This window comes from Eriocheir sinensis, chromosome 55 (genome assembly GCF_024679095.1).
Source record: "Eriocheir sinensis breed Jianghai 21 chromosome 55, ASM2467909v1, whole genome shotgun sequence".
NCBI classification, from domain to species: domain Eukaryota; kingdom Metazoa; phylum Arthropoda; class Malacostraca; order Decapoda; family Varunidae; genus Eriocheir; species Eriocheir sinensis.
In genome coordinates, this window is record NC_066563.1 from 4,116,721 (window position 1) to 4,140,957 (window position 24,237).

General features: G+C 43.5%; 1 protein-coding gene across 4 annotated transcripts; it reads left to right on the forward strand.

Annotated features, from left to right (window-relative positions):
• The first annotated feature begins 1,352 nt into the window (after positions 1–1,352).
• Positions 1,353–18,911, forward strand: LOC126983923 (uncharacterized). 4 transcript variants are annotated; one of them, XM_050837146.1, is made up of 11 exons: positions 1,353–1,535; positions 4,021–4,114; positions 5,076–5,326; positions 6,112–7,047; positions 8,513–8,770; positions 9,214–9,440; positions 12,557–12,729; positions 13,444–13,672; positions 14,108–14,381; positions 14,750–14,911; positions 15,366–18,911. In XM_050837146.1, exons 2-11 carry the CDS (start codon positions 4,047–4,049, stop codon positions 15,977–15,979), a joined length of 3,192 nt encoding a protein of 1,063 aa, XP_050693103.1. In that variant the 5' UTR covers positions 1,353–1,535; positions 4,021–4,046; the 3' UTR covers positions 15,980–18,911. The 4 variants fall into 4 exon arrangements, with proteins under 4 accessions (XP_050693103.1, XP_050693104.1, XP_050693106.1 ...); XM_050837147.1 differs by having other exon boundaries at positions 1,356–1,535; positions 14,126–14,381; XM_050837149.1 differs by lacking the exon at positions 1,353–1,535 and adding an exon at positions 1,575–1,702.
• Positions 18,912–24,237: the final 5,326 nt, after the last annotated feature.

Below are 24,237 nucleotides of genomic sequence, written 5' to 3' on the forward strand. Positions count from 1 at the left end.
TACCTGGTATATACACTGGTAAATACACTTGACAAATACACCAAGCTTGACCTGGTAAATACACTTGACAAATACACCAAGCTTGACCTGGTAAATACACTTGACAAATACACTTGACCTGGTAAATACACTTGACAAATACACTTGACCTGCTAAATACACTTGACAAATACACTTGACCTGCTAAATACACTTGACAAATACACTTGACCTGCTAAACACACTTGACAAATACACTTGACCTGCTAAATACACTTGACAAATACACTTGACCTGCTAAATACACTTGACAAATACACATGACCTGCTAAATACACTAGACAAATACACTTGACCTGGTGAATACGCTTAACAAATACACTTGGCAAATATAGACTTAAATACATAACCTGATTAATATGCCATTCTGGGAACTTTAAAGAACACTTGACCCAATAATGATCATATCCAAAGTTGTAAAATTTGACCCTCAATAGACAAATACGCCATTCTGGAAACTCAAAATTGAATATACGCAATTACGCCATTCCGAGAACTAAAAAAAATGGCATTAAATAGACAAATACGCCAGTCTGGTATTTCAAAATCGATCTTAAATACGCAAATACGCCATTCTGGACACTCAAAATGAACTTAAATAGATAGATACGCCAGTCTGGGAACTCAAAATATATGACATTACATAAACAAAATGACCCTAAATGGACAATTACGCCATTCTCGAAACTAAATATGACCCTATAACACTAAATATACCATTCAGGGAACTCAAAATATGACTCAAGATTAACAAAATGACCATAAATACGCAAAAACGTCAATCTGACCACTATAAATGACCCTTAATAGAAAAATATACCGGATTGGGAGCTCGGAATATGACCTGAAATAGACAAACTGACCCTAGATAGACAAATACGCCAGTCTGGGAGCTCCAAATTGACACTTAATACGCAAATACGCCTTTCCGGGAACTCAAAATTGGCGGGGTGACTTTCTACACAGGCGCGAGAGGAAGTAGTCCCCCGGTAATACGTCAAATATCTCCCTACTTTGACCTTCCCCATGAACCCTGCCACCTTAAAACACAAGCTTAGACCTAAATAAAGCTTTATAGATGGACGAGAGCAGCTAAAATCCCCTAATTAAGGGTTTAAAAGCTTAACCTAGAAGCCCGCAAATCACCCGCAGATGCGCCTGAGTGAGGGCTGCCCACAAGAACGCCAATATCTCCTAAACGCGGGGATGTTATTCTTCAAACATGACGCCTATGTGACGATGAAGTATTAAAGTACATTTTGGGAGCGGGGACGAGCTCGATAACCCTTTAATTATGGCGTGGGGAAGGGAAATTGAGGGAGAAGTCAGGGTGGCGGGGCGGACCTGGCCAAGCACTAACACCCTCCATTATTGCCGCGCGGCCGCCATTCCTCAGCCCCAAGAAACCCTCGTCAGTTTACCATCTTCTCGCCTTCCCGCGGCCACCAGTTCGACCCCCGCAGGATCTAGGCGGCTTAAAAATGCGCCAGGACAAGGTAAAGGTCAGGTCAGGTCAGCCAGACGGTCAGAATTGAGGAGTGAAAATACCGCCCCAGCCAGCCTCTCCCCCTCACATTTCTCCTCGATTTTACGGCTTCCTCGGCCTCTTTCCGCCTCCTCCTGCATGGACAAGGAAGTTTAAGGACTCAAGAACGTGGCGCAGGTACAATCCAGGGAAATAGGCAAGGGGAAATGGGAGAAATACGGCCTTGAAATAAGTCGACTAGATAATGGGTAGGGAGGCCATGGCAGGGGGGACAGGTTGCCATGGTTACGCCCCCCTTGACCTCCCCCTGTGTCGATCCTCAGGGGGCTGGGGGGTCATGAGGGGGTATTTACAGTGACATTTCCCTTAAAAAATGAATCTCGGGCTTAAATGACCTCCTTCAAGGCTTACTACGTCTTGTTTAAGGCTTGCATAGGGGAGGCATTGGGTGGGTCATGACCTGTTGAGGGGGGCAGGGGGGGGTATGAGGGGGTATTTAAAGTGTCATTTTCAGTACCATTTCCCTGAATCAAAGAATCTCGGGCTTAAATTACCCTCTTCAAGGCTTTCTATTACGTGTTTAAGGCTTGGATTAGGTGGGCGCCCCTCAGTGTTATGACCTGTTGGTGTTAATTGCAGGTGTGTTACGCGGTGTTCCAGGGCTCCCACAGGTGCATGAGGCCTCCCAGGGTATCTATGGGGTGTTAATTAACCTGTGGGATATGTTAATGAGGCTGGGAAGGCGGGAAATTAGGCGTTTTTTCCCCTATTATAATTCTTGGCAACCCTCCACAACACATATCTTCCCTGTTGTGTTTCCTTATTTATTGTGTTTCCTGAAGTGTCATTGGGGTCCTAATTAACCTGTGGGATGTGTTAATTAGGCTGTGAAGGCGGGAAATAAGGTGTGTTTACCCTACTATAATTCTTGGCAACCCTCCACTACACATATTTTCCCTGTTGTGTTTCCTTATTTATTGTGTTTCCTGAAGTGTCATTGGGGTCCTAATTAACCTGTGGGATATGTTAATGAGGCTGGAAAGGCAGAAAATAAGGTGTGTTTCCCCTACTATAATTCTTGGCAACCCTCCACAACACATATTTTCCCTGTTGTGTTTCCTTATTTATTGTGTTTCCTGAAGTGTCATTGGGGTCCTAATTAACCTGTGGGATGTGTTAAATGAGGCTGGAAAGGCAGAAAATAAGGTGTGTTTCCCCTGCTATAATTCTCGGCAACCCTCCAATACACCTATTTTCCCTGTTGTGTTTCCCTATTTATTGTGTTTCTCTAAGTCTCTCTGTTGCGTTCCTGAGTGTGTTTTTGTGTTTACTGTCAAAGGTGCTCAGTGGCTGGTGTTAATGAGTGTTTTTTTTTCTGATTTCCTGTCTTGTTTTTCCCCCCTTCTTAACAACTTGAGGAAACTGCAGAACTCTAGAATTACACCCGGCTCACTTTAAGGGCTTAACACTACTCTCTCGGACATGCTTTAACGTGCATATCGTTAATTTCATCACTGTTTCCATTGCAGAATCCTTTTTTTTTTTTAGGTATGTATAAGTTAGGTGACGTAGGGGTAATATGATAAAGTGTTAGGTTACTATTTTAGTGTTTGTTGGGTAAAGTAGTCTTCGTAGCAAGTGGTTATTTTTTACATGGTGATAGGTTAGTACTGATTGTTAGGTCACTGCTGGGTTATGTTAGCGTAAGAGAGTGCTGAGTGACAGTTTGTGGCTTTTTGTTGTAAAGTGGTAAGACATATTCTTGAGTTGGGTGTAATTCTATAGTTTTACCAGGAAAAATTTGTGATTTTGGAAAACTACCAATATATTTTTTACCCTAACTTATTCTTTCTGCACTCTAGGCTATGTATGTGGTAGGGACAAGTTTTATTTATACAAGCACATTTACCCCTACAAGCTAACCTATTCCCTCATGTATATTTGTAGGTATGTTCATACAAATAATATTCAAATCTCTCACAATAGTAGAGGAAAATATATGTTTGTAGGTATATCCCTCTCACAATAGTAGGGAATGAGTCTGACGTTTTGTACGAAAACGTGTACCTTGGTCTGAGCTAACCTAACCCCTCTCTTAACTTAAAAAAATTATATATCCATCCAAATAATGTTTAAATCTGTCTCCATAAAAACTTCAACTGACAGAATGATAATAATCATGGGCAATGACTTTCCCAGCCTACCTACCTTTCTGTTTTAGTGCGAAGTAAAATAGTGTGTACAAATTGCTCATGATACCCTAGTTCAGACAGTGCCATTGACCTTCTTAAACTACTCACCTTTCTGATTTTGGTACAAATGAAAAAATTGCATACAAATTGGTCACATTACCCCAGCTCTGACAGTACCATTGGCCCTCCCAGTCTGCCTACATTTAACATTTAGGTACGAATTAAGATAGTGCGTACAAATTGGTCACAGTGCCCCAGTTCTGACAGTGCCATTGAGTAGTTTTAATGCCAAGTTGTTTTCAGGGGAGCGGGACCCCAGTGTGGTAGCCATGATGCAGGAGAGCCCCCGCCTGCCTCCCCTCCTCCCCCCCGCTTGGGCCCAGCCCCCACTACCAAGGTGAGTGATGCCTGTACCTTCACCTGCACACCTCACACCCAGACAGACAAGTAACCTCACCCAGGGAACCACTTAAGCAGGTTATGATTTATGCACTTAATTTTTTTTCTTTTTATCTCTTAGATAATGTAAAATTTGACCCTTCAAACATTTAGTTGGTGTTAGAAGTGGTGTTTTGTATTTGTTTGTTTGAGGAAAATGTGTTAATACATATTGCCTCTTTTGGGGGGAAGTATGGAAATAATATGATTCTGTTATTTAGATTTTATGTTAGTTTTAAGATAAGTGATTAAAAATAATGCACAGTTGTGCAAATTATGAATAAGACATAATGCAAAAAATGAAAAATATAGATGTAGATATAGATATATTAGATATATAGAGTAATCTTTATGCTTTTATAGGCACAGAACTTGGATAAGAGTATAGGCATTGGATGGTGGTAAAGGAACACAACATGAAAGCCTGTCTATAGTCCAACCATTTCAAATTGTTCGTTTGGGCATTCGATTCCGTGGGTCCTTTCCTCCCCTCTGCTCTGCCACACAGTCCCAATACCTTTCCCTTCCCCTCATATGTTAGCTATAGGTAACATATGAGAGGGAAAAATAGGTGTTGGGACCGTGTGGCAGAGCACAGGGGAGGAAAGGACCTGCAGAATCGAATGCCCAATTTGATTATTTGAAATGGTTGGACTATAGTTGCATTGGCTCTGATAGAGATAGAGATGAGTCAGGGAAATAGGACAGCAGTATGATAAGGAAGCTTTGGAAAAGACTGGTGAGATCACATGGGTTTGTTGATAGGTGTATAGATAAGAGAACATAGGATTGTTTGGCATTGGGTCATGATTGGTGCCTCAGTAGCTAGTGACTGGTGAGAGACTGTGAGTTGTTGAAAGGTGTACAAATATGGGGATGTATGTGTGTTTGGCGTTGACTCATGATTTGTGTCTTTGCAGTGTGGGCGGCAGCCGTCAGGGGGCGGGCAAGCGGGCGCGAGGGGCAGAGATCCTCAACGGGCACCACGGACGGCCGCCGCGGCCCAACGGTGGCCACGCCCTACAACAGACCACCCGGGAAGGACAGCAACAGGTCATCCCGGCTCCTCAAGGCCCCCAGGCACCCCACCCCCTACCCCTGCCCTCCCAGTCCCCCTCCCTGCCCCCCCATGCCCCACACACACCCCTCAGAGATGTCCCCAAGGCACAAGGTGAGTCACTGCTTGATGTACATCCTAGAAGAGTTATTTATGTTTCCAGGTGATGTTGATTTGTTTGTGCTGTGTCAAATTAATTGTCAAATCTGACTAAATCAGGTAAAATCCATTATTATCATTACTAAGTTGGTGGTTGTTAAACTAGAAAGTACTGTTTTGAGTTGTCTTAAAGAAAAATAACTTAATTTACTGAACATAACAAAATAATTTACTCAGTGTGACTGAGGATTATAAGAAAGCTTTAATTGTTGCATATACAAAGAATAGATAATAGCGACCTATATTATGTATATACATTCATTATTACTCATATTTATTTTAATTATTCTATTTTCATATTGCATCTGACATGTCTGCTCACATTAGATTATTTCATTCAATTATTTATTCAGTTTGAAGATAAGCTTTAGCCCTATTTGGTAAAAAAAAAAAAAAAAAATATATATATATATATATATATATATATATATATATATATATATATATATATATATATATATATATATATATATATATATATATATAAAGTGTATATCTGGTAGATATTTTTTATATTATAACTATAAATAGCCTGCTAATACTCACTGAACAAAATTAACGGATGTGCATAAGTTTTCTCCCTTTTGTTGTGTCACGGCATCAGGTGAAAGTTTTTGTCTTGAGTTTCTTTGGAGCAGAAGGAGCGGAGCTTTCCTTGCACGTCCCTTTGTCCTAATGAGCCCTAACACTTGGCAGGCATGCAGCTAGATATTAGACAGTGATAAATGTTGTGTTAACAGTCATCCCCAAGCGGCTCGGCAGCACGGCCCCGCCCATCTCCACGCCCCTGTCCCCAGCCACCTCTGGAGCCCTGCTGCCCAGCCGGGGCCGGGAGCGCTGGGGGGGCTGGCTGGGGGGCTCCCTGGGCTCTCAGCAGCGAGGGGGGCAGGCCGACTCCTCCAAGCCAAACTGTGCCAACTCCACCCCACTCCAGACCTCAGAGCACAGGAGCTCCGGCTTCGACATGACCAAGCTCTACCCGGAGTTGTCGGCTAAGCTGGGCCTGACCAAGCAGGGGCCGGGCGAGGGGACCAGCGTCCACAAGAACGGCATCACCCTGCGGGAGAACCTGGCGCCTGGGCCGCTCAAGAAGCTGGAGACTGTGACGGATGACTCCCGCATCAAGGTGGTGTCCACGGGCCAGATCTTCAACAACACCAAGGGCCTGGTGTCCGCCAAGCTGGGCAGTGGAGTGCCAAACGCCAAGCTTGCAGGAAGCCCCAAGGCTTCCTCTCGCTCCAGGGTTAAGTGTGGGGACCGGGGACAGAGGCGGGGCAGCCATGGGCGGTCGGGGGGGCGGCCGGAGACTACTGCGGGGCAGGGCCATGCCTCGGTGCCGGGCAAGGGACCAAGTATACCCAGGAGTGCCAGTAATATAAAAAACAACAACAATAACAGCAGTGCTCCTAACAGCAGTAGTATATTGGAGGAACAGCTGAGAGGGGGAGGAGGAGCAGGAGGAGGAGGAGGAGGAGCAGCAGCAGTAGTAGGAGGAGTAGTAGTAGGAGGAGGCAGCAGTAGTCAGCAGCGCCATGTGGCCTCGCCTGGCTCAAGCCTCCAGCACCACCACAACCACCACCACCACCATCACCATCATCACCACCACCATCACCACCACCACCACCACTCAAGGCTACCTCAACCAGCCACCACAAGGCCTCTTCCTCTCTCTGCATGTGAGTACCAGACCAAGATTATTACTCATTGTGGATTCGTTGAGACTAAGGTCCATATTCTTAAACATATCGGGCTCCCATTATGACTATTTCCCAAGGCCACAGAAGATTAACAGGGTTTTCATGGGTCACTTTCCTGTTCAAGATGCAGAAGTTGCGTAAAACTATCACTAACATCATAAAACAGTCCATGAAAACCTCAGCAACTTCTTATAGAGAGGCTTTTCAAATAGGTGAACTGAGATCCCGTGACGTTTAAAAATACGGGCTTAAGTTATGTAGTCTGTGTGTTGGTTATCAACTCAGCAACTTATATACAAATTTGCATTTCTTTGGGACGTTCATTAACCCCTAAAGGACCAGGGGTGGCTGTATTTTTGGTACTGCTGGGACTGGCCTTCCTGCGCTAAACCCCGAAAATTTCCTGTATTCACACACTCTCTACGCTTTACCTACATTGCACGAGTAAATAAGATATATTTTGTACTAACCATCAAGTCATCCTCTTTCTAATGATGCCATCCAAAAGTCTCTACGTGGTTACGGAGAAACAGCGAGTTGAATACGAGAGACTTTTGGGGTGAGCGCGCCATGTGTCCGATTTGCTCCTTCCATGCTATACTGCCCCTCTTGTGTGTGGCTAGCAGACCTTTCCATCTTGTTTATGCCCTACAGTGAAGTGTGAGAGCCATTATAGCCTAGTTTGTGCAGTAGATATGGTAAAAATAATAATCACACATTACAATCTAGTATTTTGTTTTATTTTTCTCTATTTATAATCAAGAACAAAACCAAAAATAAGACAAATAATAAGTACAAGAACAAAAACGTGTCGTCTAGTGCGGACTGTCAATACTCGTGGCGTTGAGGTGACCGGGCGGTGGGGAGCGGTCAGGGAATCGGACACGTCCAAATCACTCAGTGCTTCCTTCCATGATGAGAGTGTAGGAGAGACTGAAAGAGCAGCGATAAGTGCTGCGGGTGGCTCGTGGGCATTGTTACCATCGAGTGTACCACGATAAAAGGCGAAAAGTAGCTAAATTTTGCCTATAAATAGGAAATCGGTTATAACCGCCTCCGGCCCTTCCCCGGTAAAGCGGCTATAGCCGCCTCCAGTCCTTTAGCGGCTGAAGATAGATTGAGTTGAAGGCCCTAGAAGTTAAGTAATGAGTAAGTTGCATTGTTTGTATCTAGGTTATAAATTTAGTTAATTTACTAATATCTGTAGAAGTTGATGTTTGTGTGGGACCTTTGTAAAGATCAATTGAGTTAGTTGAAAGCCCTATAAGTTAAGTAATGAAGTAGGGTATGTTGTCCCTGTCTAGGTTATAAATTTGCTGCCTTTTTTTTTACAAATTTGAGTAGTTGAAGACCCTGAAAGGTAAGTAATTCTGTGGTGTGAATAGAACGAGTTACTGTTGTGTTCTTAGTCGTCAAAATTTCTTTACACATTCTTCTCTTCCAGCCTCCTCCTCCTCCTCCTCGTCCACCTCCTCCTCCAGTATGTCTTCAAGCAGGAGTCTAGTCACCTCCCCCTCCACCACTGCCCCCCACCCCGCCAGCCTGTCGTCCCAGGAGCCCCGGGTGGTGACGCTGCCTCCCCGTCGGCCTCCGCAGTCCTTCCTCTCTAGTGCAGCTGCTGCCTCGCTCCCCCAGCCTCTCTTACGGGTCCATGCACTTCGGGAAAAACATTACGCTTATAAATCAGATCTCTTTCCCTTAGGTGAGTAGCTGAGTGGCCTTGTTCAGTGTGTCCTTCAGTTAGATAGTTAGTTAGTTTGCCCTTTAGTTAGATTGTTAGTTAGTCATTCCTTCAGTTAGTTAGTTTTTGAGTTAGTTAGTTTGTTCTGTAGTAGTTTAGTTTGTTCTTTAAAAGTGCATTTCCACCAAGGCAACATTTTAGCAATTTGTGGCATACTACATTTTATTAGGATTATCTTCTTTTTCCTCCTCCTTCCCCTCCTCCTCCCTTTCTTCCTTCTCTTTTTCCTCCTCTTCCTACTATTATTACTGGTTACATTTCCTCCTCCCCCTTCTTCTTGTTTTTCTTCTTCCTCTTCTTCTTCCTCATCTTCTTCTTCCTCTTCTTCTTCATAGTAATGCTGCCTCCTTTCCTGTAAAAAAAATAAGGTTGCTTGTGACACTAACACTCTTGCTGCTCTTCAGGCATTGAGACGAGTGAGGAGAGTGAGAGCAGCGACGTGGAGGAGCTGTGTGGTAGTCAGCAGGGCTGGCTGGACCCGACCGACGGTGCCCACCTCACATACCAAAGCTGGGAGCCGAGCTGGACTCACCCCCACAACCTGCCTCACCTGCCGCGGCTCACCGCCAGCTCCAGTGTCTGCCAGCGCTCCGTCACCCTGGCCCTTGCCCTCGCCTCCTGCAGAAGACAGGTGTGTGTGTGTGTGTGTGTGTGTGTGTGTGTGTGTGTGTGTGTGTGTGTTTATTTATCTATTTGTAGTCTACCAGGCCTGAGCTAAGCTCTAATAGTTCTGTCTCCATATCTACATTCATCCAACCTTTCCTTCATTTGTTGGACACTGTTCGCCTCCACCACCTCCTCCCGCAAGCTGTTCCATGTGTTAACACTTCTGTGTGGAAAACTATACTTTTTTAAGTCACTCAAACAGGTTCCTTTATTAAGTTTCTTCCCATGTCCCCTCAGCTCCTGCGTTCTCGCAGTTAAGAAGAGATCATCTCTATCCACCACATCAAACTTATTTACCAACTTATACAGCATAATCAGTTCAAGTGTCATCAAGTCCATCTCCTTCAATCTGTCTTCATGTATTTTATTTTATTTTTCTCTATTTATAATCAAGAACAAGACCAAAAATAAGACAACTAATAAGAACAAGAACAAAAACGTGTCGTCTAGTGTGGACTGGTAATACTCGTGACGTTGAGGTGACCGAGCTGTGGGAAGCGGTCAGGGAATCGGACACGTCCAAATCACTCAGTGCTTCCTTTCATGATGAGAGTGTGGGAGAGACTGAAAGAGTAGCAATAAGTGCTGCGAGTGGCTCACGGGCATCGTTGCTATCAAGTGTACCACAATAATAGTTGCAGTTCTCTGTATCCTTTCCAGCTTTCTGATATCTTTCTTTTTATGAGGCGACCACACAACTGCAGCATATTCAAGCTCTGGTGTTATTATTGTTGTTATTATTTTCTTCATTTCTTTGTACATAAAATGGAATGATACCCTTATATTTTGCGTCATCTTGTAAGTTTCTCCAAACAGCTTGTTTATGTGCTCTCCTGGGGATAGTGTGTCTTGCATCATTACTCCAAAATCTTTTTCTTCATGTACCATCTTTAAATTTTCCTCTCCCATCCTGTATGTTTTCCTTGGTCTTTTTTTACTTTTCCCCATTTCCATAACACTTTGCACTTAAGCGTTATATCTTACTTCATTCCAACTTTTGGTTTTAGGGGGGACATAGGCTGTTATTATGTTATTCTTCTCTCCACCTTTTTACCAGTACCTGCACAGCCATCACCTCCGCACTGTCATTTCCATATCCCACTTCAGTCATGTTCAAGTTTTGTTTCCTCATTATCATCACTCCTCCTCCCTTTCCTTCTTTCCAATCTTTTCTCCAAATGTTGTACTTGCTCTTTCCCTCCAGCTCAAGTTCCAGTTCTTTTACAAGCTTTGTTTCAAATATACATATTATATCTGGATCACTCCCTTAAATAATAAGTTAGTTCAATTTTCTTTGATAGAAGACCATCTATGTTTGTGTACACAATCTTTAAACCTTTCTTCCCTTTTCCCTTTTTCCCCTCTTTCTATCAACACCCTTACTCTCTCCTTTCACCTCCTATCCACCACTTCATCAGTTTTTCGTTCTTTATTCTCCCCCAAAAATTCTTATTTTCTTCTTCTGATCTTTCATCATTTCTCTTTTTTGCTTCATTTATCATTTCCTCTGCTTTCATTCTTTCATCTTCTGACATATTTCTCCTCACTTTATTTTATTTTATTTATTTTTTTATTTTTACGTGCCAGCCTATAGCGCCTCTGTTCATGTTGCTGTTGGTCTAGAATTTCCCTAAACCTTGTTTTTTCCTTGTCTTTTTCACTTCTCCACTCCTTCAATTCATCATTGACCACATCCTTAATCTTTTCCTCTACTTTTTAATTATATATTTTTTTAAAAAAATTTTTACGTCTTTGCCTGTAGCACCGGTAGGCTTTCTTCAGGGACCTGGTGGTTGGCCCAAGCCTTTCATGGCGCAGGCAATTTTTATAGTGGCGCCATTTATGCTTGGCTCATGCTGCCCCCCGGAACTCATTCTTGATTCACTTGGACGTTTCTTCTAGAGTCCGGGTTGATGGGTGGTCTTCAGGACAGCATGTGGGTTGTCTTAGGCCACTTGGCGGTGACTGAAAAATCCCAGGTGGTAGCGAGCGGATTTGAACCGACGTCGTCCATGGCATGGTGAATGTGGGGCCCGCACGCTAATCACTCGGCCACCGCCTACCCTACCCACAGTCTGCTGATCATTTCCTATCTTCTTTGCTACCTCTCTTTTTACAATTTTTTCCTTCTTCTTCTCCATGTCTTCGTTTGTCCCTATCACACTAATCTCTCTTTCCATTTTCAAAATTTGTATCTCATGGTCCTTTTTTAATTTTTACATCTTCAGTTGCACTATTTCTTTTTGGTTCTCCAGCTGTTCCTTTGTCAATTTAATTATTTCTTCTATTAAGTTCTCTTCCATTTTTTTGTCTCCTCGTCTCTTCTCCTTGCCTCATCATCTCTCTTTTTTACTTTGGTCAGTGCCTGAATTACTTCCCCAAACTCTGCTCTCAACTTCCTCATTTCTATCACTATTTTGTCACAGTCCTGCTCCACTTTGTTTATTGTTTTCCACTGTACTGGTTCCATTGTTGATTTTGGCGTGAAGCCGTCAAAACTCTTCCCCAAGTCCTCTCCCCGTTGATTAGGAGACTCCGCCAGAGAGTCCGCCATCTAGAGTCTTTGTTTACCTTCCATCCAACCTTCTTCCTCTCCTCCTCCCCGCTTTACTTATCGCTTCTCACTCTTTCATAATCCTCTCAATTTCTGAACTGCTATGAGACGGGACTCAAATAACTTAGCTGTTGCTTGGGCCCTTTTGACTGACAAATAGATTGTTGTTCTCCACTTCGTATGTCCACGTCTTCTCGCTTCTGTGTGTGTGTGTGTGTGTGTATGTGTGTGTGTGTGAGTGTGTGTGTGAGTGTGTGTGTGTTTGTGTGTGGTTTTGTCTCTGTGCCTCTTTTTGTCCAGTTTTTCCCTATATTTCCACATACTATTTAGTATTTACCTCCACCACTTCTTTTAATTCATTCTAATTGTTTGTTTGTTTGTGTGTGTGTGTGTGTGTGTGTGTGTGTGTGAGACTTGTTTTGGTCTTATTCTTGACTATCCATATCTCTCATCTCACACTCATCTTCACATCACCCTAACACACACACACACACTGACTCATCGCAACGTGTCTTGTTTGGATGCAGGTGTCAGCATCTCGGACGAGGAGTGAGATGCGGGCGAAGGAGGTGGCCCGGCGCGGGGGGCTCACTCGGCTGCTGGTGGAGACGGCCCGTACCCACCCGCGCCTCACTGCTGCTGCCTGCTGCCTCTACCGCTCCTCCCAGCCACACCAGGAATCTCCAAAATTAAAATCTAGGTGAGTGTCGGGCTGTCCTATGGTCTTATGCTAGTGATTAGTAGTTGCCGCAACACATAGTACCATCAGTGTTACGTATTGCCCATAGTTCTCAGATGTAGCTTTACTTTTCATTATAGACAAATCTGAATTCCTCTTTTTCAGGGTTTCGTATTTTGTATTTGTGTTGCGTGAGATTGGGAGCTTCCGCAACACATAGTACTTTCAGTGTTACAATATGTAACACTGTTTTCAATATGTAACAAGTTTTCAGAGGTTACTTTACTTTTTCTTTAGACAAATCTGAATGTCTCTGTGGGAGCTGCTGCAACCTAACCTAACCTAACTTAACCCATAAACTGCTGTACACCTCTCAGGCGGCTTCTTCGGGAACATGCTGTACGCCTCTTGGAATTCAATTTTTACATTGCCTCTTTAAAATTGCTGAGCCTTGTACACCCTCTGCTGCAGTTGGCATGGATTTGGCTTTCACTGGTAGCCTGGTAACATATAGTCCCAGGTCTTTTTCTGCCTCTGTGGTGGATAGTGGAGTGTTTCCCATGTGGTATTGGTATGTAGGATTACCCCTCCCAAGGTGCATGACTACAGTTTTCTTCATTGAATTGTAGGAGCCACTTTTTGTTCCATTCCTGTAGCTTGGGGATGTCTTCTTGTAGGAAATCCTCAGTCAAGGGGTTAAGGATGACATGAACAATCTTTTATGTCCCCTTTCAGGTTTAGGTCGTCGGTGCTGGTGCGTCGAGCGTGTGCGTACCACGACGGGGAGTGCCGGGAGCTTGCACTGCCAGGCACTCGTCACTGCATGCGCCACATCATGTACAACGTGGACCAGCAGCTGTTCACCCACTGCACCGCCCGCCACCCGGACAACACACTCTGCCGGGTGCCCGTGTTCGATGTGTCCCATGAGCTTCCACTGTGTTACAAGCACAGCAAATCACAGGTAGGTAACATGATCCTTCTCACACCTGTATAGAAAGTCTCATTAGTAAGGAAGCATATTTGAATTTTCTGAGTCAAGACCTATAGTAACTGTGTTGGTTTTGTTAGGTTATGTTAAGGGAATCTTCAAACACCTGATAGCCAGCCCCTTATGGTATAAATCAACAAAGAATAACCATAGCAAAGAAAACATAGGTTGGTGCCAAGCTGTTCATGTTTTTCTGTTTTGAGTGATGAAAAGTTTGCCCTGAAAGTAATTTGATGATTCTAGTTAATTCGTCTTTTCTGTGGCATCCTTTTCTGCCCTCTATAGGACCAGTGTATTGCAGGTATTATAGACACAGACAGACTTCTCTTTGCTATTGGTTTACGTTCATGCTAAATAAATCACTAAGCAATCTTTTATTATACAAAGTCTGACCTTTTTGTCCTAAAGTTTGTGTCGTCCCCACAGGAAAATGTCGCCAGAACACCAACAGATGAAACCTCAAAGCCCAAGAGATCTCGGAAGAAGAATAAGATGCCAATTCTGTCGAGGTACGGCAAGCGGAGCAAGAAGAGGCGGAGATCTTCCAACTCCACGTGTTCCTCCATCATCCCCTCCACCAGCGTGCGGCCCCCCATGGCCAGCCAATCGTCCCTCTCCTCGCCCCAGCCCTCGCCGACCACCCCGCAGACCTCGCCGCACTTCTCCACAGCTTCATGTACAGGTAATGTGGATGTATAGCAAAATGAATAGTGCTTACGGCGAATGCTTTCAACCTGTCCGCTGCAACTGGCACGGATATGGCTTTCACTGGTAGCCTGGTAACATATAGTCCCAGGTCTTTCTCTGCCTCTGTGGTGGATAGTGTAGTTTTTCCCATGTGGTATTGGTATGCTGGATATCCCCTCCTAAGGTGCATTTTTCTTCATTGAATTGTAGCAGCCACTTTTTGTTCCATTCCTGTAGTTTGGTGATGTCTTGTAGGAAATCCACAGTCAAGGGGTTAATACATATTGCCACAGAACACACAGGCATATCCTTCCTTAACCTTTTTCACTTGACATCATTCTAACGTCTTCCTCCCCCCGCCAGACTCTGTGGCTGAGGTTGACGAGGAGAGTGAGCTGGGGGAGGACATGGAGGGCATGGTGGAGGGCTTGGATGCTGCCTCCCGCCTCCTGGATCCTCGGGACCTGCAGGATGTCCTTAACCGCATCCCGGACCACGAGTTGACGCAGCTCTTTGATGCTCCAGGTGGGTAAACACCGAACTGGGGCTAAAATGAGGCATATCGAGACACCTGAAATTGACCTCCCTTTTGGCTACTCTTCTGAACATTTTATTTATTTTTTTTCCATATAAGGTCACTGTTCAGCAGGCTTTTTTTCTCATTATTATTATTATTATTATTATTATTATTATTATTATTATTATTATTATTATTATTATTATTATTATTTCTTTTTTTTGAGCTGCTTCCTTTACTACAAAAACTAATACCTCAGCAACTTCTTTCATCCTTGACCTTAATAAAAGCTCTCGTTTATTTTTTTCAATCGCCTCACATTCAGGAATCAATCGGGGAGGTTCTTGAGAGCTTCCCAACATTGGTTTCCTATTTCTTTGGTCTCTTTGTGGTTTCTGTGAATGTAAGATCTCTAACAATCATGTAATCAGTATATGACCTTGAACGACCTTTATCCTTCAGAGGGGAAGACCAACGACTTCACCGAGGAGAAGGTGGAGCTTGAAGGGGAGCAGAGGAGCTGCAGCGAGCGAGGGGATGAGCCCAGCCACTCAGGAAGGTCCCCAACACCCACCCACAGCCCCTCCCCATGTCCCACCACCCTCACCCCTGCCCCAACCCCAAACCCCGCCTCATCCTCCACGCCACCGCTCACCGAGGAAGGCACGGCCCTCAGCCTCGATGAGTCCACACTCAATGAGCTGGTGGCCGGCAATATCCCTATCGACTCCATCATCTCCTCGTCCTTCAACCAGCAGGAGCTCAACACCATCTCCCAGGCGCTCTCCAACATCGTGCAGGAGAACAACTACAACCTCGCTGGCTTTGACCTCCCCTCGTCCTCCAGTGGGTCGTTCAGCCACTCGGAGGTCGTCGGGGCGGGCCAAGGGATCGGGGACGTGAGTGACAGTTCCCTCATGTCCCAGGGAAGTGATGGCGGTGCGGGTCAGGCTGCCACGGACTTCAGTGACTCCAGCCACCCGGGGTCGGAGTGCAAAGTGAACCTGGGGGGGCCTCACCAGCGGCCGGGGGGCTTGTTGGGGAGTGAAGTTTCCACGCTGTCCCCCTTGAAGTAGGTCCTGAGGCTTGGTCTGGGCTGCCGTGGTTCGGTCAGCCTCTGGGAAGGACTCGAGTGTTGGGAATATAATCATGCACTACAGCATCATCAGGTTTCTGTCTCTCGATTGATTAACCTTAGCCGAAGTTTAAGGCTTTTTTTGTACAGAAAAGGTTTAAATTTCTCATGGCGATTTTACTACTAGCAGTATTTTTTCAACTTGCGTGTGAGTGTCAGTGGCGTTATCGCTGCTGCTGCTGCTGCCAAGAGTGAAGGAGAAAGAGTGGCGTGGCGTTGGTCAGAGCAGGTCCGTTTTGAGTTCATATGTCCCTTGAGTCTTGTGTTTCTGTCGTGCCTGAAAAAGCCTCTGTTGCAGTTGCCCTCCCTGTGTCTGTCGTGTGTCCAGGAGCTGAGTCTGAAACGTGTGGAGCCTGGCTGAAGTGCGTAATTCTTTGCCAGACGCTTTATACTGAGTGCAGTCTGGTGGGACGTTTTTCTTGCGTGTGTGTGTTTCTTGTTATGGCTCGTGACACTGTTATTTATTACTAATGGTGAATGAGTAACTCTATTATTGTTTTGCCATCTCATTTATTGGTGTGGTGAGGAACTGTTGGGTCTTATTTATCACTTTGGGTTCACTAACTGTTCGGGGTCTTCACAAATGGTCACAAATATTCATCGGAGACAGGAGTATGGTACGTCAATTTTGGGCTTCATTCTTTGGAGTTAGTGAATTGTTTTAAAATGGAGACTTGCTTCGTTACTCTCCCTTCACCTCCAGAAACTTACAGACTTCTTTCAATCATGTTTTTTCCATAGACTTCAAGATAAACTCCCTTCAGCATTTCTGTATTCCATTTTTGGGCCTCATTTTCTGGAGTTTATTGAATTGTTTTAAAATGGAGACTTGCTTTGTTACTCTCCCTTCACCTCCAGAAACTTACAGACTCAATCATGTTTTTCCCATAGACTTCAAGATAAACTTACTTCAGCATTTCTGTATTCCAATTTTGGGCTTCATTCTCTGGAGTCTAGTGAATTGTTTTATAATGGAGACTTGCTTTGTTATGTCCCCTTCACCTCCAGAAACTTACAGACTCCTTTCAATCATGTTTTTCCCATGGACTTCAAGATAAACTCCCTTCAGCATTTCTGTATCCCATTTTTGGGCTTCATTTTCTGGAGTCTAGTGAATTGTTTTAAAATGGAGACTTGCTTTGTTACTTTGCCTTCAATTCCAAAAACTTAGACTCCTTTCAGTCATGTTTTTCCCATAGACTTCAAGATAAACTCCTTCAGCATTTCTGTCATCCATTCACACTCTCAGCTAGGGAATGTGTTGGTCAGTTTATTTGATCTGTTCTGATCATTAATTTTACTCATGACAAGAAAATATTGCTTTGGAAACTTGAACTGAAGTATGAAAATGAATGTTTATGGATGGATGTTTTGACAAGAGTTCACTTTGACAGTAGTTCACGTTGACAGTAGTTTGACAGTAGTTGGACAGTACATTTTGACAGTAGTTTGACAGTAGTTCAGGTTGACAATAGTTTGACAGTAGTTGGACAGTACATTTTGACACTAGTTTGACAGTAGTTCATGTTGACAGTACTTCACATTGACAATACTTTGGCAATAGCTCACATAAGTAGTTTGATAATAGTTCTCGACAATAGTTTATGCTGACAATAGTTTGACAGTAGGTTCTTGGACAATACTTCCTTTTGACAATAGTTCCCTTTGACAACAGCTTGACAATAGTTAATTTCCACAACAGTTAATTTTTACATCTCGGTTCCATTTCTCAGAGCACTAGTTAAACATTTATATTTCCAGACATAAGCATAACTTACTTTTTCCGCTCACAAAATCCTCAACACGCTCTAACCTTTGGAAAGATAACTGTTCATCACTTCACATTTCCAAAGTCTGCAGCCATAATAACACTTTCGCTGCACCCACTCCTTTCAGTCTCCTCTTTTTTTCTAGTTCACCAAACATATGCATGGAGAGGAATTGGGGCGTTCAGTGTAAAAGGCGGCAACCAAATCAACGAAGATGGTATTCTGTTATTGGCGACATCTGGTGGTTGAATTCTCACTGCATTGTGTAGAATTAAAGGCCTAAAGTTGTGTGATTTTTTGGTTGAACTCAGATGGCATGGGACGTGTGGTGTGTGGAGTCTTGTCAGCCTCTTTAAAAACTAAATTTGCTCAAAACTTATAAAAATCCAAGTCGCTCTTTTTACACTATACACCTCAGTTGATATGCATGTTCCAAAGCAAGCATGGTTTCCACATTTATTGTTAGGGATTCTTGATAACGTATAGGATCAGTTTCACACGCTGATCATCGCTGAATCATAAGAATGCCACTGATCGAGAGAGAGTTTTGGCGAGTCTGTATTGCTTGAAAATGCGTGTTGTGTTGTCTCTCTCCCTTCCTGACTGACTCTTGCTAACAAGGGAAGTGTATTGAGCTAGTGCGTCATGTGTCTTGTGTAGTATGCGTAATGTGTGCATGTGTTATGGGTGTCTCCGTGTGGCTGGTTTGTTTATTTGTACTTCAATGTGACTTCTGTTCAGAAGTTGACTATTTTCTTATACAGGTCGTTCAGTATTCTTTTGCTGGCCTCTCGAGCGTCGTGTTATCAGCTGTCTCTGTGTGCGTTGGCGTTTTGGAAGACTGTGGAATTTGCGGATATAGGGTAGTCGAACAAAAATCTTAGGGTGGCAGCGGCAGAAGTGTGTGTGTGAGATGTAAATGTTAGTGTATATGTGTGTGTGTGTGTGTGTATTTGTGTTTATAAGTGTATGTGAGTACCATGTCGTAAAGGTGTGTGAGAGAGCAGCATCGTCGCAGGATTCCACAATGTTCCGTTTATTAATTCATAGATTACTCGTACTACATTTACATTTAGCGCGTTGCCCCTCGTAATAATAATAATATTGCTGCTGCTGCTTCCGTTTCAGAGCTACGCCTTCTCGTTTTTCTACTTTATACTATGACTCGATGCACTTGTGTATTAACGCGTGTGTGTGCTTTAGTTTTTAATGGCCAGCGTAACTGATCTTGATAAAAAAACTAGTCCTTTCTGTGATTTCTTTGACGTAAACATCAGTAGCTGTGTTGGGTACAAAGAACGTTGGGTGGCTGGGAGCGTTGCCTGCCAGCCATCGCCAGTCTGTCATTGTTTTACGCCATTCCTCTTAATTAGATGCACGGTGTGAGCGTGTGTGCATGTGTGTGAGCCAGTGTGTACATGGGTGTGTGCGTTCATGTGTGTGTGTGTGTGTGTGTGTGTGTGTGTGTGTGTGTGTGTGCAGTTGGTGGATTCAAGGGTTAACTCTTACTATGTAGGCTAAAGGTTCTCATGAGATGGATTGGGCAACATTTATTTTTGTTACTGTACTACTATTACTACATTAGCATTCTCGTCTGCTACTTTTAATTCCTTATTTATTTAGTTGTTCTCTTTCTACGCGTCGAAGTATTTAATGTGATCCTAACCCGCATGTGTATTTAGGAAGGATAATAGAAGTTTTTTTTTATTCGCAAACTGGCAGTGTGTTAGGCGATGTTAGATACCAAACAATACTGAACAGTGGAACAAAGGAAACCAGGTCGGCTGAGGCGTTTTTTATATACTTTTTTCCATTATTATCTATTATTATTATTACTCTTATTGTTTACCTTGCTTGTTGTTGTTGATAGGTAAAGCGCTTCTTGTTGCAGTTTAGACTAAAGTTCTTCTACCCTGTCCTCAAGGAACCCTTCATCTAACCTCACCCTCCCTCCCTGCAGTGTTGTGGCTTTGCTTGGTTGGTGTTTCTGGCCCAATAGTCGCTTTTTTGGAAGTTTGGGAACATATTAACAAACACGGCTTTTTGCATCTCCAAGGTCCTCCTGCTACCCGTCCTCCTCCCTTCCTTCATTAGTGTCTTTCATTTGTCTCCCCTTCATCATTCCTGGAAGTTCAAGAAAGTGTAGTGTTGTCCTTCACAGTTGGTTTCTTCCTCCTTGCTGGTTTCTGCCACCTCACAGTGGAGTGGCGGACAGGGTGAGCGTACCTGCTGCCCCTCGTCCCCACCACTGTGCTGTGGAACCGTTGAATCTTATTGGTGCTAAACACAGTCTGGCTTCTTGTTCTCACCAGTGAAATTGCATGAGCTGTTGTTGCAAGTATCTCGGCAGTTGATGCCTTAAGAATGCATGGGTGTTTCATGGTTTTGTAGAGTCTTGCAGGTCTTCTGTACAACACAGTGCTCAAGCCAGAACTGAAAGGGGTATAGTTTCACATAATACAAAAGTTACAGTGTTCTGAGCTTGGCACCAGCCTTGAAATGCCCAGTTCAGCAGAGCCTTGCTAAGTACATAGAGAGGAAAGAGAAAATGAAGCTCATAGAAAAAATTATTATGTACTTGAATCTGACTAGAATTATGATCTGCTTTGGTCATGACAAAGGTTCTAACTTGCCAAAGGTGTTAGAAATATCCTGGGAAAAGTTTTGACTCTTGAATTAGTGTCCTTAAGGGGTTCTGGAGTCCTAGGTTTATACTGACTAGACTTCTCATCAGGTAGCCCAATGGAACGTGGCGTACGGTGAGATCACTAAATGGATATGTTTGTTATAATCATAAAAGGTCAGTGAATGATAAGGTAGATTACAGACTACGAGATATGGTTGAATTTGTCAGCTTTCATCAGGTAATTCACTGAGATTTGTGTCTTGTTGAGCCAGGCAATTTGTCCTTGCTTAAATACCACACACATCAGACCTGGTGTTAAGGATGTAATCGTATTTGTACGTGTGTTTTATCTCCTGTTTCATATTGTAGTGACGTATGGAGTGCGTAGAGTTGGCGTAGGGAGTGTGGCTTTATGTGGGGCTCACTTTTGGGTCTGGACTTGAGGCAGACAGAATGTTGGAAGCAAACCACATTGTTTTCACCCTGATATTACTGTTCTACGCTGTGGCAATGGCAACATCCAGGGTTGTAAGTCTGTATTGTCTCTGCTTTTATGGGAATATCTAGGTATAGTAGATAGATCTTCCTCAGTGGATGGAAGGTTTTCAATTCAAAGCAAAATTGAGTTGGGTGTTGAGTCACGGTGATGGTCGGTCGTGCTGAGGTTCCCACCAGTGCCTCAATTTCATCAATCATCCTCACGGCTATTCATAAAGTTTCCAGTACTACTTTGCTAAGAAAGCAGTGGTGTGTGTGTGTGTGTGCGCACCACGTGATTTTTTCTCTCTGAAATGAGCTGCTCCTCATTTCACAAGTTGTGTGTCTTTCTCGGTTTTCTGTGTCAGTAGTGTGGTATGATCGTTTTTACACTCTCCAGCAACAGGAAAAGAAAAAAAGAAAAGAAAAGGCTTGAATGTAATGTACAATTTTATATAGTTCATCCCCAACCCTTAGTAATGTGACGTGTTTGCTGGTGTTGGCTCCTCAGCTGAGTAGTGGGTGCAGTGCTGAGGCAGCCGCTGGGCTTGTACCGGAGTATTGTAGTTCATGTAAACCCTGAAGGGCATTGCAGGAGAGGTCATGGTCTGGGCGTTATGGGACGTGGTCATGGTCTGTTGTGGCCACTGAGAAGTGTTCCTAGCATGGCTGAGAACCAGGATTGCGCTCTTTGTTCTGTAATTTATCATGTACGCTGCTGGTCTTGGTCTGCTGCAGCAATCAAGGAAGAGTTACTATGCACGGCCAAGAACCTGGATCACTATTTTTATTACCTATCATTTCAAGGATGTGTTTTCGAGGGTAGTGGCGTTCCGCTTCGGTCTGAATGGTCCTGTCGTAAAGTGGAGACGATTGACGCGCTCCACTCCTGCAGGGAGTTTCAATGAACTAGTGTCGTCGTGTGTGTGTGGAGAAGCAAACAAACGGGCATTAGGCTATATTATTATTGGTCTTGGCAGTTTGGGTAGAAGAGGAGACTAGCTCATCCATTAACCTAATATTGCACACTCCAGTATGTATATTTTTTCAGACTCCTTATTAGCGTAGTCATTGTTTATTATTATTATCATTATTATTGTTATTATTAGTCTCTTTGTGTATTTCTTTCATCAGCGCAAGCACACTTTTCTTCTTTCCCTGTACTTGATACATAATATACGTCTTATTTTTATTATTTCTTCCGAGCCGACTTGATGTATACGTTATTGTAAATGGTTAGACACTCGACCTGTGCACTTAAATTCCCAGCCTTCACTTAGTTAAAAATGTAATCCATCATCATCCGAGGGACTTTTTAAACTCTCCATGGAAGTACGTTTATAGAATTCAGTTTTCGCTGGAACTAAATACGGTGACAGAAATACTACACATAGCCTAGAGTTCATATGTCATCAGGTACGTACGATTCAGTTTACGATCGGATTGAATGGTTAATCTCTTCCCCAGCCCCAAGTCCTCGAGTAACCCTATGTATCGGCGTGTATTGTTATTCTCGCACCATTGACATCATCATCACCACCACCACCACCTCCATCATATAGTTAGAGAGCTGGCAAGCCGAGAGTCAGGCGGGCGTATCGGTACCTTACCTACGTATATATAACCTTGCACTGTTAACCCACCATCTTAGTGAAGACCAGCCATTGATCAGGATGAGTTTGAATATGGTGAATGTAAACAAAGCATCTTGGAGGTGTAGGAGGCTGGTCAGGGGCCTAGAAAAACACATACAAAAAATACGCCCATGAAACGCCACCTCAAAAAAACAAAAAGAATAAAAAAAACTAGGAAGATGTGCATTATATTGAGTGCACCACAGGATAAAGTTTTTGTCAGTGTAAAGTTGTGGCCACAGTTCTTGTTTAGGGGCGGTTGATTGGCTTGTCGGTTGTCGCTGGGTATTGCATTGCTCCGTCGACCTTCGTCACCTTCGCCGTCGTGCCCAAAAGTTCTAGTGCGCAGGGTAGTTGACCGTTGCTCGATGTCTCGTAACACAGAAAGAGGAACAAAGTAGCGAGAGAGAGAGATGACCCGAGTTAGTAAAGGGCTGCTAGATTGACGCTGGCTTAGTATTTCTGTAGTATTACATATTCTCTTTCAGTTGTATATGGCCAGAGTAGAGAAGATGTGTGGAGGCAACCCTTCTATATATATACATATATAAATATACATACTATATATCCATAAACATTACATATACCACGTGACCTGACATCCACTTCGTATACATATAGTTTTTTTGGTATTATTTTGATATGTCAGTAATGAATGAAAGAAACAGTTGTATTTATATCCAGTGTGGGGCCGGAGACCCGCTCGGTGGCCCGGCGCGGCTGCCTTGGGGGTCGTAAACAAACAAATAAACAAACAAACAAACACGTACGAGTGCATTCGTAACTCCGTGTAAAAACTTCTCCCTTAACTCTTTGAGGTTAATACTGTAATAATCTTGGGTTTTGTAAGCTTTATTACCTGTACCACTAATTATTATTGTCATTATTATTATTATTATTATTGTTATTATTTTTATCATCGTCATTATTATTGTTATCATTGTTATTTTTCTTTTTCTTTATTCTTATGTGTTGCCAGTATTTTGTTAGTAATGGTATTCCTTGATATTGTGGAGCGCTAGCAGTGTGGGGGGGGCTACCTGCCTCCTCCTCAGTGGGGGATTTTAAAATGCATAAAAAACTAGAAAGATTAACTGTCAAATTATGTGACTTTTGAAGTAGTAAAATTATTTTTTGTAACGTGTATTTCATTTTACTGAGTGAGCAAGCTTGTGTCAGTGTGTTGGTCTTTGAAAGTGTGTGTGTGTGTGTGTGTGTGTGTGTGTGTGTGTGTGTGTGTGTGTGTGTGTGTGTGTGTGTGTGTGTGTGTGTATAAAGCACCACCTCTTTGTGTCCTGGAGTGAGCTACAGGTTCGTGTGGTGTGGCCTTCAGTTTAAGGTCGGTATTGTTAGATGCCTCCGCCCCTCACACCAACTATTTACAAAGGTCGAAAAGGAGATTAATCAGGTATTTATAAGTGTTTTTTCACATTCATGGTACAGAAGAAGGGTCAAACTACCACCAGGGTCAAGAAACTACCCCTGGAAATGCCCTAAATGACCACAAAAGCCTTGCCAAGTGCGTGTGCTTGGGCGCCAAAATGATTAAGAATACTGCCCTTACCCTCAAGTTGGGAGTGGAACAAACCTTGTCTGATACCCAGCACCCATTTGTTGCTGGATAGGACAGAGGCACAAGTGTAAGGAAACTGTCCATCTATCTTTACTTAACCCGGTAGCAGTGGAGATCATG